This window comes from Lynx canadensis, chromosome A1 (assembly GCF_007474595.2).
Source record: "Lynx canadensis isolate LIC74 chromosome A1, mLynCan4.pri.v2, whole genome shotgun sequence".
Taxonomy (NCBI): Eukaryota; Metazoa; Chordata; class Mammalia; order Carnivora; family Felidae; genus Lynx; species Lynx canadensis.
The window spans coordinates 193017285-193036021 of NC_044303.2; the positions used below are offsets into that span (position 1 = coordinate 193017285).

General features: G+C 40.7%; 2 protein-coding genes across 3 annotated transcripts in view; one reads left to right on the plus strand and one right to left on the minus strand.

Annotated features, from left to right (window-relative positions):
* MRPL22 (mitochondrial ribosomal protein L22) overlaps window positions 1-11095 on the minus strand; it is a 35497-nt gene extending 24402 nt beyond the window's left edge. For both annotated transcript variants that reach the window (XM_030328624.1, XM_030328613.1), the window contains exons 1-2: window positions 10999-11095; window positions 10877-10919 (exon numbers count right to left, since the gene is read on the minus strand). In XM_030328624.1, the coding sequence (XP_030184484.1) occupies window positions 10877-10919; window positions 10999-11026 (71 nt within the window). In that variant the 5' untranslated portion in view covers window positions 11027-11095. The remainder of the gene's footprint in view (window positions 1-10876; window positions 10920-10998) is intronic.
* Window positions 11096-12405: 1310 nt separating this feature from the next.
* GEMIN5 (gem nuclear organelle associated protein 5) overlaps window positions 12406-18737 on the plus strand; it is a 42809-nt gene continuing 36477 nt past the window's right edge. Inside the window, exons 1-5 of the mRNA XM_030328637.2 lie at window positions 12406-12645; window positions 13452-13612; window positions 14300-14481; window positions 17308-17459; window positions 17654-17773. Coding sequence (XP_030184497.1) covers window positions 12480-12645; window positions 13452-13612; window positions 14300-14481; window positions 17308-17459; window positions 17654-17773 — 781 coding nt within the window. The 5' untranslated portion in view covers window positions 12406-12479. The remainder of the gene's footprint in view (window positions 12646-13451; window positions 13613-14299; window positions 14482-17307; window positions 17460-17653; window positions 17774-18737) is intronic.

The following is an 18737-nucleotide window of genomic DNA, read 5'->3' on the forward strand; positions in this document are numbered from 1 at the left end:
AGCTAAAGAATTGATCAAAACAGATATAAGCAATATAACTGAACAAGAATGTTAGAATAACAGTCATAAGATTAATCACTGGGCTTGAAAAAAAGCATAGAAGACAGCAGAGAATCTACTGCTGCAGAGATCAAGGAACTAAAAAACAGTCATGATGAATTAAAAAATGCTATAAATGAGGTGCAAAATAAAATGGAGGTAACCAAAGTGCAGATTGAAGAGGCAGAGGGGAAAATAGGTGAATCAGAAAATAAAATTATGGAAAAAGAGGAAACAGAAAAAGAGAGAAAAAAATCCTGGATCATGAAGGGAGAATTAGAGAACTAAGTGATTCCAACAAAGAGAACAATATCTGTATCATAGGAATTCCAGATGAAGAAAAGAGAGAGAAAGGAGCTGAAGGTGTACTTGAACAAATCGCAGCTGAGAACTTCCCCAATCTGGGGAAGGAAACAGACATTGAAATCCAAGAGGCACAGAGAACTCCCTTCAGATTTAACTTGAATCAATCTTCTGCACGACATATCACAGTGAAACTAGCAAAATACAAGAATAAAGAGAGAATTCTGAAAGCAGCTAGGGGTAAACGAGCCTTAACATACAAAGGTAGACACATAAGGGTAGTAGCAGAGCTATCCACTGAAACTTGGCAGGCCAGAAAGGAATGGCAGGAAATCTTCAATGTGATGAACAGGAAATATATGCAGCCAAGAATCCTTTATCCAGCAAGCCTGTCATTCAGAATAGAAGAAAGATAAAGGTTTTCCCAAACAAAAACTGAAGGAATTCATCACCACTAAACCAGCCCTACAAGAGATCCTAAGGGGGATCCTGTGAGACAAAGTACCAGAGACATCACTACAAGCATGAAACCTACGGACATCACAATGACTCTAAACCCATATCTTTCAATAATAACACTGAATGTAAATGCACTAAATGCTCCAACCAAAAGACATAGGGTATCAGAATGGATAAAAAAACAAGACCCATCTATTTGCTCTCTACAAGAGACTCATTTTAGACCTTAGGACACCTTCAGATTGAAAGTGAGGGGATGGGGAACTATCTATCATGCTACTGAAAGTCAAAAGGAAGCTGGAGTAACCATACTCATATCAGACAAAGTAGACTTAAAATTAAAGGCTGTAACAAGAGATGAAGAAGGGCATTATATAATAATTATGGGATCTATCCATCAGAAGAGCTAACAATTATAAATGTCTATGCACTGAATTCAGAAGCACCCAAATATATAAAACAATTAATCACAAACATAAGCAATCTTATTGGTAAGAATGTGGTAATTGCAGGGGACTTTAATACTCTACTTACAACAATGGACAGATCATCTAGACAGAAAATCAGTAAAGAAACAATGGCCCTGAATGATACACTGGACCAGATGGACTTGACAGATATATTTAGAACTCTACGTCCTACAGCAGCAGAATATACTTTCTTCTCAAGTGCACATGGAACATTCCCCAAGATAGATCACATACTGGGTCACAAAACAGCCCTCAATATATATAAAAGAATTGAGATCATACCATGCACACTTTCAGATCACAATGCTACAAAACTTGAAATCAACCACATGAGAAAGTGTGGAAAACCTCCAAATGCATGGAGGTTAAAGAATATCCTACTAGGGGCGCCCGGGTGGCGCAGTCGGTTAAGCGTCCGACTTCAGCCAGGTCACGATCTCACGGTCCGTGAGTTCGAGCCCCGCGTCGGGCTCTGGGCTGATGGCTCAGAGCCTGGAGCCTGTTTCCGATTCTGTGTCTCCCTCTCTCTCTGCCCCTCCCCCGTTCATGCTCTGTCTCTCTCTGTCCCAAAAATAAATAAACGTTGAAAAAAAAAATTAAAAAAAAAAAAAGAATATCCTACTAAAGAACAAATGGGTCAACCAGGCAATTAAGGAAGAAATTTAAAAATATATGGAAACAAATGAAAATGAAAACACAACAATCTAAACCCTTTGGGATGCAGCAAAGGCAGTCCTAAGAGGAAAATACACTGCAATCCAGGCCTATCTCAAGAAACAAGAAAAATCCCAAATACAAAATCTAACAGCATACCTAAAGGAACTAGAAGCAGAACAGCAAAGAAACCCCAAACCCAACAGAAGAAGAGAAATAATAAAGATCAAAGCATAAATAAAAAATATAGAATCATAAAACAGTAGAATAGATCAATGAAACTAAGAGTTGGTTTTTTGAAAAAATAAACAAAATTGATAAACCTCTAGCCAGGCTTCTCAAAAAGAAAAGAGAGACGATCCAAATAGATAAAAATCACAAATGAAAATGGATTTATTAAAACCAATCCCTCAGAATTACCAGGGAATACTATGAAAAATTATATGCCAACAAACTGGACAACCTGGAAAAAATGGACAAATTCCTAAACACCCACACACTTCCCAAATTCAAATGGGAAGAAATAGAAAATTTGAACAGACCCGTAACTAGTGAAGAAATTGAATCAGTTATCAAAAATCTCCCAGCAAATAAGAGTCCTGGACCAGATGGCTTCCCTGGGGAATTCTACCAGCCATTTAAAGGAGAGTTAATACCTATCCTTCCCAAGCTGTTCCAAAAAATAGAGAAGGAAAACTTCCAGACTCATTCTATGAAGCCAGCATTACTTTGATTCCCAAACCAGACAGAGACCCAACAAAAAAGGAGAACTACAGGCCAATATCCCTGATGAATATGGATGCGAAAATTTGCAACAAGATACTAGCAAATCAAATTCAACAGCATATAAAAGTACTCTGCTCTTGGGGCGCCTGGGTGGCGCAGTCGGTTAAGCGTCCGACTTCAGCCAGGTCACGATCTTGCGGTCCGGGAGTTCGAGCCCCACGTCAGGCTCTGGGCTGATGGCTCGGAGCCTGGAGCCTGTTTCCGATTCTGTGTCTCCCTCTCTCTCTGCCCCTCCCCCGTTCATGCTCTGTCTCTCTCTGTCCCAAAAATAAATAAACGTTGAAAAAAAAAAAAGTACTCTGCTCTTGCCAACCATGCAACAGTGAGTTAGTACTATGGTACTGTAAGTTGGCTACAGAAGAATGAGTTCCTATAGTAAGTGTACAGATGTGAGCATTCTGAGGGCAAGTATAACATCTTCCGTATTCTAGCACTAAGGACAATATCTGGCACATGGATACTAAGTAAATATTTAACCCAGACTTAAATATTCAAAGTTATTGTAAAGTGGCAGATTTTCACACAATTTATGCAATTGGATGATATATTTAGCCAAGTCTTTTAGTTTTTAAATCATTCGGACTAAAGAATTTAAAAAACCTATTCTCCTACTGGCTCATTTTTCCTATTCTACCTCAAATTCACCATTTTACATCCCAATATTAAGATCAGTACAATCTGGGGCACCTGAGTGGCTCAGTCGGTTAAGTGTCCGACTTCGGCTCAGGTCATGATCTCACAGTTCATGAGTTTGAGCCCCATATCAGGCTCTGGGCTGGCAGCATGGAGCCTGGAGCCTACTTCGGATTCTGTGTCTCCTTCTCTCTGCCCCTCCCCCATTCACTCTCTGTTTCTCTCTTTCTCTCTCAAAAATAAACAAACATTAAAAAAGAAAAAAAGATCAGTACTATCTAAATACTTGACTAAACCTTTGCCATCCACATATAGGCTCCACTATTTTAAGTGAAAAGTACAAAATTAGGAGACATGATGCTAGAGGGCAGAATTTCCAAAAAAAGAAAAAAAAAGGCAAAACCATAAGCTAAGTAATAAGGGCAGAGACTACGGAGTCAAGTAAACCTGAGTCTAAATCCCAACTTTAATACAAGGTAAATGGACTTAGGAAAGTCACATAACTTTCTCGAGCTCAGTTTCCTCATCAGTAGATGGAGTAATAACAGTAATTACCTCATAGGCTTCTTAAGGAGCTCAAATAAGATATTTTAAGTAAAATACTTAACCTGACGCTTAAAAGGGCTCAATAAAATTGATGTTATTGGGGTGCCTGGCTGGCGCAGTCGGTTGAGCATCCGACTTCAGCTCAGGTCACGATCTTGCGGTCCATGAGTTCAAGCCCCGCGCCAGGCTCTGGGCTGATGGCTCAGAGCCTGGAGCCTCTTTCCGATTCTGTGCCCCTTTCTCTCTCTCTGCCCCTCCCCCATTCATGCTCTGTCTCTCTCTGTCTCAAAAATAAATAAAGGTTGAAAAAAAAATTAAAAAAAAAATTGATGTTATTACTTTCAGAATGAGAATAATACCCACTTCATTCTGTTGATGGTGGATAATTAATATACTGCACCCTACAGCATGCTAGATGTAGGGTGCAGTATATTAATTTAACGAACTATCAGGCAAATACTAAACAATTGTAATCAAATTAAATTATTATTCCAAGCAGAGTACTTAATTCAGAAGTGTATTAAAACAAAAGTTCTTACACGCCCTCTCCTGGTCAACTATTGGAATTAAAGCAGAAAATGAAGCAATCATGAGGTAAATTGAAAATACGTAATTCAAAACTTAACTATGTAATTCAAAACTTACAACTTTTGAGACCTGTGTACGAAATACTGCAAAGAGTCACTAGAGAAAGCAGATTCAAGAAAAGGAAATTTGTGGAATTAACAAATGATAACACGAGCTATTGCTAGAATCCATTTCCTTCTATAAAACTGTTTTCCAACAAACATTAAATTTTAGGTCCGCCTAGCAATCTAGTTTATTGTTAGCATTCTAAAAAATCAAAGCAAGTTAAAACCTTAAAAAAAAAAAAACCAAAAAACACTGAAAGGCATCCAAGATCAACTTTTATCATTTTGAAGTTCAAGGACCATTACTGATATTTACAACATCCTCACATTTACTGGAAAGCCCAAATCCCTTTAGTTTCACTGCACCTCTGTAAATTGGATGAAGGAAGGTAGGCATGAACCAAGTCTCCAGAATGCCTGTACACACAAGCACACACACAGGTGCCCACAGTCTGGTGAGACTGCCAGAGCTCAAACGGAAAGTGGGTGGTATACTGGAACCAGCATATGAATTTCCTTACTCCTGTTACTCTGGTGTCTTCTATCTACCAATACTTAAGGATACTTAAGGACTATCACTTTTCAAATTCTTCCCACAGTCATCAGACATTGAAGAGTGGCAGATACAAAGCAAATTTTAGGATTAAGAATTCAGATAAAACAAGATCTCAAAGTTTCTAAAGTCACAATTTCAGAAATTATACTTCCTATGTATTACTCAAAATTCATCTTGAAATCTAGTGCAAGGTATACCCAAATCCCAAGTGAAGATATGACTGGCCTCTGGCTCAATCTTGAGGTTACTATATTGCAGGTTATTAAATGCATCAAGGTGAAAAATTCTTTGTTCCAAAATTACTTCTGTTAACACTGTTAATCCCACACTTGAAACTGAATAAAAGAACATCCTCCATCTCGTCTCAGTTAGCATCTAAAATAAATGGCTGAAGTGATATGTATATTGTCATAATTCAATATAATTTCATTTGGTTAAAGTCAAGGACAATCACACAAGGAAACAAGAGTTTAGCAAGCAAACAAAATTCCAGCAACTTTGGACCATGGTAAACTCAGAAGTTTCTCAACCACTGCAATATTGATATTTGGGGCCAGATCATTCTTTGTTGTGGGGGCTATCCTGTGCCTTGTAGGATGCTTAGTAGGATCCCTCAACTCTAGCCACTCTAGTAGCACCCCTGGCCTGAGTTGGGACAACCAAAAATGTCTCCAGATATTGCCAAATGTCCTAGGGGGCTGGAGGTGGGGGTAGGGGCAAAAATTGACCCCTGCTGCAAGTTTTTGCAGACTAGGGAGCATGACTTCTCTGTTCCAAAAGGTTTCTGTTATTATGCTATACACATGTGGATGATTAATAAGCCAGATTTTCTCACTATGTAAACCAAGAAGGACCAAATGCCTAAATTCCACATTCCTTTTTGTTAAGTTTATTTACTTATTTACTTATTTTTATTTTAAAAAATTTTTAACTTCTTTTTAAAGGTTTATTTATTTTTGAGAGATAGAGGGCAAGCGGGGGAGGGGAACAGAGAGAGGGAGACACAGAATCAATCCAAAGCAGTCTCCAGGCTCGGAGCTGTCAGCACAGAGCTCAACGTGGGGCTAGAACCTATGAAGCATGAGATCATGACCTGAGCCGAAGTTGGCTGCCCAACCGACTGAGCCACCAAGTGCCCCAGTTTATTTATTTTTGAGAGAGACCTGTAAATGCTGGCTGCCTCAGGAATCAATCCTTGTACTCTTATAATTTCTACTTCGCTCTATGGTGAAGCCAACCAGTCTCATGGCTTTAAACACTCTTCATGCACTGACGACTCCTGAATTGACATCCTTTCCCTGAATTCCAAACTCATATATATTCAATTGCCTACTTTCATCTACACTTGAAAGCTTACTGGATGTTACAAATTTAATAAGCCTCAAACTGAACTTGTGATATTCTCCCCAAAATCTGCTCCTCTGATAGTTTGCTCCCTCATTTCCTTCACATCTTTACTCAAATGTTATCTTCTTGGTGAGGACTTACCTATCCAAACCTGTAACCCCTCTCCAATATATACACACTACCTGTTCCCATTTTCTGCTTACATTTTCTCCTAAGCAGTTGTCATTGTCTAATACACTCTACATTTTACTTATCAAGTGCTTTCCTCAATAGACTGTGAGGGATTACTCTGGTTTTGTACACTGCAAAATCTCTAGTGTTAGAATAGTCCTGGGGAGGGGCGCCTGGGTGGCTCAGTCGGTTGAGCGTCCAACTTTGGCTCAGGTCATGATCTCGTGGTCTGTGAGTTCAAGCCCTGCATCAGGCTCTGTGCTGACTGCTCAGAGCCTGGAGCCTGCTTTGGATTCTGTGTCTCCCTCTCTCTCTGCCCCTCCCCTGCTCATGCTCTGTCTCTCTCTCTGTCAAAAATAAATAACCATTAAAAAAAAAAATTTTTTTTTAATCAAAAAAAAAAAAAAAAAAGAACAGTACCTGGCAGGGCACCTGGGTGGCTCAGTCAGTTGAGTGTCTGACTTCGGCTCAGGTCACGATCTCACAGTTCGTGAATTCAAGCCCCGCGTCAGGCTCTGTGCTGGCAGCTGGGAGCCTGGAGCCTGCTTTGGATTCTGTGTCTCCCTCTCTGCCCCGCCCCAACTCGCGCTCTGTCTCTCTCAACAATAAATAAACATTTAAAAAATTAAAAAATTTACGAGTTTCTTTCTGGCCTCATATTTTTCATTTAATCTTTTTCTGCCTTTCAGGGGGACATGTCTGATGCTCAGCCATTATCTTGGGCACAGTCTACTAAATCTATTCACTTTTTTTTATTTCTCAAATTGTTATAATATGCATTATCTAATTTTTAGTTTCCTATATATTTAGTGGTCTACACCTAGGACTGTTAGTTTATCCACTTTCAGGAAATCTAGCTGGATTCAGAATTTAAATTATGTGTCAAAGCCCCCTTAACAAGCAATAGGCACAACCATCGTTATTAAACTCATGCTTTCTAGCTCTTTCACTGGGCCCTGCATCCCTCCCCAGTACACTGTGACAAAGTTACTCTGTATATTCCCCTAATCCCAGTTGTTAAAAAGTATCTACATATATATACAAACGTATACATATATATACATATACACACACAACACGCGCGCACACACACACACACACACACACACACACACACATACACAGATACCTCTAAAACTTTAAGAGAGTATGTTTTATATATGAGGCCACTATGCCTCTACACTTTTTATTAAAAACTATCATGGATTTACTATTTTTCTTCCTAACTAGAAGCATACCAAGGAATACACACACACACACACACACACACACACACACACACACACACACAATTATTATGTAGCCCAGTACTGCCAGATCACTATTATTTCAAAAGTTTGAAAATCTGGGTTTCTTTGTGAAATTTTTAAATGTTGTTAACAAATTCTAACAACCACAGAACACACTCTGGGGGCCAAAAAAACAAAAAAAAAAACAAAAAAAAAAACAAAAAAACATATTGGAGTACACATGCAATAAATAATTCATTTGGACTAGGTTGGACAGTTTATAACATCTGATGTAGTTAATACCTTTTGATGTTTTAGAATCAAAATAAATAGTATGATTTTACCTCTATATAATTCACTGACTGTATAATATTTTAGTTACATATAAATAATTAAATTATATATGTATATTTTTTGAAGAATGGATATGAAAATTAAAATTATGTGAAAAAATTAAAAAAAAAAAAAACAGAATAGTACCTAGTACACATAAGGCACTAAACATATGTTTGTAGAATGAATTAAAGAATACAGGGAATAGCCAGGTAACATAAATAAGAGGGCTTGGAATTAGTGAAGGATTTTACACATGGTTAAAAAATGAGGAAAACTGAGGGCACTGGGGTGGCTCAGTCAGTTGGGCATCCAACTTCATCTCAGGTCACGATCTCATGGCTTGCAGGTTCGAGCCCTGCATCAGGCTCTGCGCCGATTCAGATTCTGTGTCTTCCTCTCTCTCTGCCCCTTGCCCAGTCACACACTCTCTCTCTAAATAAATAAATAAATAAAAATAATAAAAAAAAATGTTTTAAACGAGGAAAACTGAAGACTATAGGCCCTATCTAAAGAGTGGTACACTTTTTAGCTCTAGAAAATTGTTGCCATATTTTGTGATGCATAAGATACTCTGGAAACCTGGATTTTTATAAGAAGCTGCCAGTTTTTTAAATTTAAATTTCAAAAGTTTTTAAATCCCGTGTAGTCCAAACAAAACACATCTGCAGGCCTGATTCATCACCCAGACAATGTTTTGTTTAGGTCCTAGATTTGACTTGTATTAACTGTGTAGCCTTCAGTAAGTCATTAAAATTCTCAAATGCATCCATCAGTAAAATGGGGAGACCTGGAATTCAAAAGCTGGAAACTGTCATTCCACTACCAAATACAGCCTACAGAAAAGTTTTATTTGGTTAGCACTTTTTCTTAACCCATTTCAATGCCTTTAGATGAGGAATGCACTCTACTAATTGCCACAGGCCCTACCACTTTCTCTCATTTTACACAGACTGCTTCTTCCAGTTCATTTCCATTAACTGAGTGCCATCTATATGCAATGAAGTTTCATCACTGAATTAGAAAATCTCTAAGATTTTACAGAGTTATCATGAGCATTAATTATACCTTCTCTATTTAGTTTTTACATAACCATTTGTCTATTAGAAAGTCCAGACTAGGGATTCACAAAATTATTTATACTCTTTCACAACCAGAAAGAGCCTTAATGATTATCTAGCAAAACTGAACCCTTTTGTATTACATAGATGAAAAGACTGAGGCCAAACTGCTTAAGTTGCTTGCTCAGAGCTTCCCAGTATAGTCAGTGCAGGACAATTTAAGCTGACAAACATTAACAAAATATTCACTTTGTGCAAGACCATAACCTGGAGCTACAAAGAGAAACAAGAACTGTTGCTACTTCTCCAGGGTATACAGCTAGTAAAGGGCACAGACACATTAACATGAAGTCCCTATTTAAGAGGCACATGCTAAAAGGAGAGATTAATTTGTTTCCTTTTTAGTGGGATCTGAGAAACCTCCTAAGAAGGAAACATTTGAACAGGGTTTAAATAATTAGAACTCATATTATAGACAAGAAATGAAAGCACAGCATGAAAAAGCCAAGAAGCAAATAAATGGACAGCATATTCAACAAAAGTAAGTAAATCAGCATAGCTGGGGTGGAATGATAAAAAATAATCTGAAAAAGCAAAGCATAAACAAATCCTAAGGGGCAGTGCCTCCTATTTTCTTCTTTAGCCTACTGACCCAAACACCAAAAACAGAGCTAAATATAATGGGAACACATTAATAATTTATAATGAATAAAACAGTAATGGCAGACAGAATCTAAGGTGGGATTGTTATATGTCATGCACTATACTAAACACTTCATATGCACTACCTCCTTTAATTCTCATTCAAAAATCAATGACATAGGTACTAATATTACTCTCATAGCATATATAAGTACTAAAACTCAAAAAGGATAGTTTTTTCCAAAATCACACCGCTTAAAAAGTGCATTCACACCCAACTTACCTGTCTCTCCAAAGCCTATGACGTAAACCAAGATAAACTCCAACAAATGCACCGATCAGACAATTTACAATCAGATTATCAATCTCCAAATATCAATAGCTGTACTGCAGAAGAGGGACAAGGAGAAGGTGACAGAGAAAGGCTCCTTGCCAGGGCCGATTTAACTGCATTCCCTAACCTTAAAAACGCTTCCGTCCTGAGGTCTAAGAATGCTCTGGGGAAGACAGTATAAAGCTTTAAAACTTCCTATGACCAGGGGAACCTTATTTTACTTTGGGGAACTTCAATTTCCTTGTCTGAAAAATGGTAGAGCAATACCTACACTATGCTGGATGTTACGAGAATGAGATAATGCATATAAAGCGTTTAACACAATTCCAGGCACGTCGTAAAGCTCAGTTGTCTACAACACAGTCCCTGCTCATGTAATCAAGTAACTAGAAGGGGAACTAGAAAAGTTGGAGGCTCCCACCACGGTTTGGGAGAGTATAACCATATTCGGAGACTGTTTGGAAAAGAGATCCAAAATGTCCCTTGAGTGATAGGTTACCCTGATTCCCTCAGGGCCATGCAATACGGCGGCGGAACGACGGAGTAACCAAGCAGAGACTGGCCGTTCTGTTCCCCTCCACAGCCCCAGAGCCTAAGGCAGAGGGCGGCACAGGGGCTCAGTAACTGACAAACTTGCAAAGAGGCCTCGAGCCCTCTGTAACTCCGAGGCGAAAGACTTACCCTAAGGCCAGCTTCCCCCTCAGATTCTGCATCCATAATGCACCTGAAACATCAACACAAGCCGTCAGCTGAGCCCACCTCCACTCCCTTCTGCCTCCCCTAAACCACTAAGAAATCCCTACCCAAACGTTCCAGCGCTGCCGCCGCCATCTTTCTCCCTCCCTCTACGGAAGCCTCCGAGTTCCTGCGCTGCCTGGACGAGGCGAGTGCGCAAGTCTCAGGTTGCCCTCCCCTGCAGGAGACCCAGCAGTATTTACACCCGCGATGTTGTCATGGAGACCGCGAACGGGCCGCCTGCACTTCAGATGTGATCCGGCCAGCTTTGCCTGGGAATGAATGACTTTAATAAAGGCCGAAAACTAGTGAGTTTCCGGAAACTCATCAGGATCCCGAGAAATTGAGAAACTTCACCTCACAAACGTTCTGAAAGGATTAGAAAAAAACAGAGACCGTGAACAAGCCACCTAACGTGGGTGGGCCTCAGTTTTCGTGTCAGAGAAACTGAAATAACGATCCCTACCGCAGAGGCTTGCTGTAAAAATCACGAGATCATGTGGAAAGCTCTTTTAAAGAAAAAACAGCTCAAATACAAAGTATGATGTCCTAATCCCTGTTAATCTCCAGGTTGGCCTCCAAGAGATAAATTAATATACATCAGGAATTTGCTATCATATATGCCCGGCAGGCATTTCACTAAATCCCAAGTATTCCTCACAGCAATCCAACAAGGCATGGATTACCATCTTCCTTCTCCAATGAGGAAACAGATTCGTTTAGGGTAAATTCAGATAACTGGCAAAATCACTAATTCAGTGTAGGACTGGATGCCTCGGAAGTTAGTGCCCCTACCCACAACCAAATATATGTTTGACCTCTCTGTATTAGAATAGATATTTCAGGTTTCGTTCGCTACAGATGCAGGAGTGCCAAGTACGCTATGCAAACCACAGGGGGCAGGAGAGTGTAAACGCAGAATCTGAAATTTCCATTCCTTTTCCTCCACAGCAGTCCCTTTCACAGAGTCGGCAATCAACGAGGCCATTCTATTCTACTCCTCCTTGGATACCAAGACTCTAGAGCCAGAATTTCCAGCCAGTTGCAGAATCTCCTCCTTTCCTTTCAGATTTCTGATTCGAACTTTTATCTTTTTGCTACCTGGCTTGCTGTAGGTATCTTTAAAGAATCTCCAGAGTTAGCAAAGTGCCCAGAGCGTTCAAAAATACTTGACGGGATAGAGGTTGAACAGGTCCAAAAAGTAAAGCTTCTGTGCGGGGAGGTGACTCCGCTAGACTAACCCTTTAATTATGTGCCTTGCTGTAGGAGGTGAAAATGCCTAACCCCCAGGCTGGACTGTGGCAGCACCAGACCTTCCGGCCCCGGGCGGGGCTGCGGGGCAGAGCGCCAGGCTCGCGTCAGCGTTATTCCCAGCCCGGGGGCTGCGGGAGCGGAGCGCGCGGTGCCTCCTGGGCCTCGGCGCGCGCCGTAGCGGCGGGCCCGGCGAGGCGGGGCTCCGAGCCAACCCCGCCCCCTTCCCGGCTACGGCGTGGGGCTGCTATCGGTCTGCGCCTGTGGCTCGTTCGTCTTTTCCCAGTGGCCTGTGATCATGGGGCAGGAGCCGCGCACGCTGCCGCCCTCTCCTAACTGGTACTGCGCCCGATGCAGTGATGCCGTGCCTGGGGGCCTCTTCGGCTTCGCGGCGCGGACCTCCGTTTTTCTTGTCCGCGTGGGCCCGGGCGCCGGCGCGATCCCTGGGACGCCCCCATTTCGAGGTAACTCCCCACCTCTGGGCCCCCTCCTTCCTGCCCTTCTTGGGTTCGCCAGAGGCGCTAAGTGGGTTTTTCTAGCTACCCTTCTCTACAGATGGGGAAACTTGAGGCCCAGGTAGGCAGAAAGATCTCTCACAGTCACTAAGCTTAGTTGCGTCCGCATCTCCAAGATTGAGCTACACCACGCTGTGGCTGAGCAGTCCCGCCTCCTGGTGCTCTCACGTCGGACCGCTCACTCCCTGAAGTTACCCTATCTAGACCCAGGCATTTATAACATGTGTGGCCTCCCTCCCCCTACGCAGTGCGCGCCGGCCCCCTAGAAGCCTTTCTGGGTTTAAGGGGCTGCCTACAGCGCCAGGCCCTACGTAAGATCCTGCAAATACAGAATACTCGTTGCTGTAAGATTAATGTGTTGAGCCAGATGCTTTCGGGCTCCAAACTAGATTTTGATCATGCCTTGGGATGTGGCAAGCCAGGTATTTCTTGTTTCCCAAATGACTTCTGGCCAGATCTAAATAAGAATCACTTTTACATTCTTCATTTGAGCCACTCCTCAGCCTGTGAACGGTCAGCATCAAGGGATAGCAACAGCATTTTACGGTTGAAAAGAGTGAGGCTCAAGGAGATAAAATGGGCTGAAGTCTTGTGGCAGAGCCAGAACCAGCACTTGGGATTTCTGATTGTGAGTGCCTGGATATTTTTGTTATACCACGGGATAAGTGAGGTCCCACCCCACCCATCTAAGAACAGAATGATTCTGCCAGGAATCTCAGGTAGCACTCTAACCTGGAATCTGGTTTTGCTTGAAGTCATAGGGGAATTGGTGGGACACACCGAAAGGGTCTCTGGCTTCACGTTTTCACATCACCCGGGTCAATACAACCTCTGTGCCACGAGCTCTGATGATGGGACTGTGAAAATCTGGGATGTAGAGACAAAAGCAGTTGTGACAGAGCATGCACTCCATCAGGTACCATGGCTTACTGGTTTCTCAGACCGTTATTAGATATCTGTGCTGAGGGTTCTTTTGTTTCAAGTATGCTAGCTCATCTGTTAATTTTTATGATAATGTTCATTAGTTGGATGAGAATAAGATGCCTCAAAACTTTTTTGGAAGGAGATAACATAAACCAGAGGTCAGCAAAGTACAGTGTGCTGCCTGTTTTTGCAGATTGTTTTTTTGGAATACTACCACAGTCAATTCATTTAAGTATTGGCTGCTTGCATGCTACAAGGCAGACTTGGGTAGTTGCACTAGAGACAGTATGGCCCACAAATCAAAAAATATCTACTATCTGGTTCTGTCCATGAAAAAGACTCCTAATATAAACTGTAAATGAGTGAATAAAACTTGTTTCTAAACCAGATGATTACTTGATAAACCTGCCTTTTCAGAGAGTGTAGAAAAGGAGAAGACTCATTTAATCTTAGTAAGAACTTTACATTAAGTTATTAAAGGAAGAAATGGTTTTAATGGTTCCTTGACCCTTAGGAGCTTAAATTCTTCTACCATTTGGTTAATGTACTCTTGGCATACAAGTGGTACTAACACTAATTAAGTACCCCTCAATGTGCCTAGTATAGTACAGGTTTAAAATGAGGTAAAAATTCAGCATTGACAAATGAGAAGCAAATGTGTGTTTGTTTTGTTTTAAAGCATACAATATCAGCATTGCACTGGTCTCCTCAAGTAAAGGATTTAATAGTATCTGGAGATGAAAAAGGAGTAGTTTTCTGTTACTGGCTTAACAGAAATGACAGCCAGCACCTCTTTATAGAACCCAGGACAATTTTCTGTCTTACTTGCTCACCTCATCATGAAGATTTAGTAGCCATTGGGTAAGTACTATCCCCTCTGTATTGGTAATTTATTTTTGTTAATGAGCATATTTTGCATTTGCTTTATCTTTTCCTGTCCCTTTATTCTTCAAAGAAAATGATTTATAGGTATTAACCACTCCTTGGGCCCTTGGTAGCCTTTATTCCTATGACCTCCAGGTCCTCGCTATCTCTCTCACTGTCTTTTTATTTCCTTAGTTTCTTCGATAATGTACTTTGCTCATTCTTCATATCTGATTTCTTCAGTCAGCCTCCAAATGTAGGAAATACCCTCTTTCCCCCCTTTTCTCCCTCAGTACTCAGGCTTAGAGATAACATTTACTCCCGGAGTGTCAGAGGACTCAGTTCTGTCCTGGTTCTCAGCCCTCCCTCTGGATTGGGAGAGTGTTTTGGCATTGGGCTCTGCCTCCACCTTGATCAATCACCAAGGTTGTTTCACATGAACTTCCTTGAGCAGGCACCCCCCTTTCCCTCACCACTCCATTTACCTCTATCCCAAAGATGTCCTTTCACACTAGTTTGAACACATGACATAAGCACTAGAGTGTTGGAGGAGAAAGTATGGCGGGAGTGGACTCAAGAGACTGAAGGTGCAGTAGCGAAGGTACACGTGGAGACAGCAAACTTTTGTTTGTTGAACAAATGTGCGTAGACATGAAGCCAGAGAAGGTATGTGGCAGTTAAGGGAATATTAAATGGAAAATAATAAGGGCATGTTTTTATGCTGATGGAAATGAAGCAGAAGAGGGAGAGCTGAATACACGGAAAATGTAGTAAATACAGGAGTGATGTTGAGAAGTCAAGAGGGGATTGGATCCAGATCACAAGTAGAAAGGATAAGTGAGAACATGGAAATAGGGCAGGTGAGTTTGGAGATCTGGTTGGAAGAGGAGGGTGTTTCATCTTCCTGGCTTCTGCTTTTCTCCATGAGGCATAAATCAGAAGGTGGAGTCAGGTTCAGAGTGGGGCTGAAAGCATGCAGAAAGATGTGAAAATAGTCCTCTCAGAAAATAGGAAAATGAGCTTACTGAGAGAGAATGTAGGACAAATGGTCCCTATTGAGTGCCAGGCTATGGATCAAAGTTATGAATTCAAAGTAAACTATTCAAGCTGATTGAGAAAGACTTTGGTTGGATTCAAGAACGTTTGGGGTTTTGTGGAATAAATACCTCTAGGAGAGAGGGCACAAAGGAGCTAATGGTGTTTTTAAAGTTGTGATCATAATGATGGATCATGAAATCTGTGGCCTGAGGGACAGGATAGGAAGACAGGTGTGGGAGCTTAGTAGTGAAATGGAAGGGATCTGTGCATGCATGCATTGGTGACCTGCTAGGTGAAGTGGCAGCAGTGGTGCACTGGGGCAGTAGAGAGGGAGCAGAAAAGGTGGCAGGTAGGGATCAGAGAAGGTTGAATCAGACCAACCTTGAAAGATGAGCAAGAATTTACGAGAAGAAATCTTTCAGGTATAAGGAACTGCATAGACACAGGATTGAATCAGAATGGTTTGTTTCTGGAGGATCTTCAAAATGGTGATCCTTCTCTAAAGGGCTGATTAAAATTGCAGGACAGCTCAGTTACTGGACTATAAGGTTGCATAACTTGAAGGTTTTCAAAGTCTGTGTCTGCAAAGACCGATAACAGTCTATGATTTTTTTTTTTTTAAATAAAGCTGTAATGGGGGGAAATGTTTCTAATAAAAGAAAAATAAGTAGAGCTGGAATGTGTTTTTTTCCCTGTAGGATTGTCTAGTATGTAGGAAATGTAAATAGGTACACCCGCTTTAGAGAGCAGTTTTGCACATTCTACTAAAGCAAAGGTGTACACATCTTACATCCTGGCAGTTCCATTACTAGGCATCAAATCTGAAATTGTCTTAAGTGTGCATAAGATTATTAATGTCATTTTTTTGTTTGTAATAGCAAAAAACGGAAGCCCTTCAAAAGGGAAAATGAATAAACTTGTGCTGTCTTCATCAAGGGAGTGCTATCCAATAGTACAAATGACTGACCAGGAACTAGAGTTACATGCTTCAACATGGATGACTCACTAACAGTGAGTGGAAAAAAAACAATCTACAGAAAAACAGACCTCATGATACCATTTCTATGAAGTTTTAAAACCTACAAAATCATCTTCTGTCATCTTTAGGAATCTATACAAAGAAAGGCTAGGAATGTTGGAACACAGAATTCACCAATATCAGTTTACCTCTGGGAAAGAGAGGGAAAGAGGTTTGATTGGGGTGGGATGTACAAAGGATTTCAACTATATTGGTAATTGGGTGTATTCTTTTCTTAAGCTGGTTCTTGGGTATTTATGTGTGTGAAAAAACTATTAGAATTTCTCAGTTTCCTCTGAATTCAAAAATGATAGTCTTGAAATATCCAGATCTAGAAGCTACAGTACTGCAGCTTTTGTTAAGTTCATAGTTAGAGAAATAGGATCACGTATTTAAAAAGGGGCGGGGAATAGGTTTAAGTGCGTTAGGTCAAATTCATCTGGAATTAGAGGGATTGCTGGGCCCCACAAATAACCATTCTTCTGTAAGTTCCCTTCAAACACAAGCATGCTTTACACCTTGAGCTTGCAGTCAATGCAGTATTACTTAGTGCCAAGAGCTTGATTGGAGAGGTGGGGCACAAATGTGTCAGGACCACCAGGAAACAGAAAGTGAACACTTTGGAAAAAAGGACAAAACAAGATTCTTTCTTTCTTCCCTTCCCTCTTCCCCCAAATACACTTACCTTTTAGAAGTGTACAGTGATAACTCTTAAGTCACTGTTCTGTCTTCATTTTCCAGTAATATTTCTAACTCTTGTTTTTTAGCTACAAGGATGGCATAGTGGTTATAATTGACATCAGTAAGAAAGGAGAAGTTATTCACAGGCTTCGAGGCCACGATGATGAGATTCACTCCATAGCCTGGTGTCCCCTGCCTGGCGAAGATTGTTTATCCATAAGTCAAGAGGAAAATTCAGGTAGAGATGATTTAAGACCTAAAGAACAATGTGGATAAAACTGTAGCATTTGAATTACATTTAAAACTTTAGCTCTTACAGATCAGATCTATAAATGTAATATCTAAGTTTTAGGATCCCTTGAAAACTAGTTTTTCTTTTGACAAGTTCATGTTTCATGTAAGTTAAAAACAAAATTACCATCTCTACCCTAGAAGAACCTGCAATTCCCAATGGTAAAGTCACAGCACCAACTCCAGTAACAAAAGGCTGCTACTTAGCCACTGGAAGCAAAGATCAGACCATTCGAATCTGGAGCTGCTCTAGAGGCCGAGGTAAGATTCATGTTTGGTGTTTCTTTTGTGATATAACCTATAGTGACTGGTAGAAGTAGAAACTTTTTTATTGTGTCTTGTTATCCTAAGAGTGTGTCATCATCTAGAAGGCAGTTCTTTACTTTTCTATCCAGAAAGTTGCTTCACCAGTTTAGCCTGGGCTAGAACTCCCTGTGCTCTGAACATCTGACTTTGGTTTTGGACCAAAGAGGGTTTCTGATGCGTTCATAGAAGGGTCATCGTTTGTCATGGAAGGCAAGATGTTGGTTATAAGGATAGGAATGTTGGAACTTGGCAAGGCCTGAATCAGAGGATTGGGAAAGATCTCTAGAGCTAAAGGTTTTAATACACAAATGCAGAATAATACGTACCCAGTGTAGAAGCGCATGTTTAAATGTTAAAGTTCATTTTATCCAAATTACAGGGACCCTCAGTCATTCGGCTTTCCCAGTCTTCTCTCTTTGAACAGAACTTTTGCCTTCAATTTATAAATTGAGAGGAACTCCAAGCAGAGTGGATGTTACACTTATAGTAAAACTCTAGCCTTTGTCTTTATAGCAGTCTTCTTTCTCTATATGCTTTAGTGCATATAAAGCAAATAGCATAGTGCTTGGCCATAATTCTAACATAGTCAGTGGTAACTAATAGAATAATTTTGGAAAATGGAATTTTTTTAAAGAATTTTGGACTGCTTTTGGAGATACTAGGGCTGATACTCCCAGGTGGGACAACGTAAGGCCCAGGATCCCTCCAGAAGGGTAACTTCTAAACCTTTGTTAGATTTCTTGCCACTCTCCCCTGCCAACTTTGGAGAATCTAGAGTTGTGTTACTACCTGGGTTCACAATTCCAGTTGAAACCCCATTCTCCCAAACAGGCAATATTAATGTGTGCTCAGGTTGCCAGGATAGCCTATAAAAAGTTTGTTTTACCTGAATTAGACAAGTATTAAAACTATGTGTAAT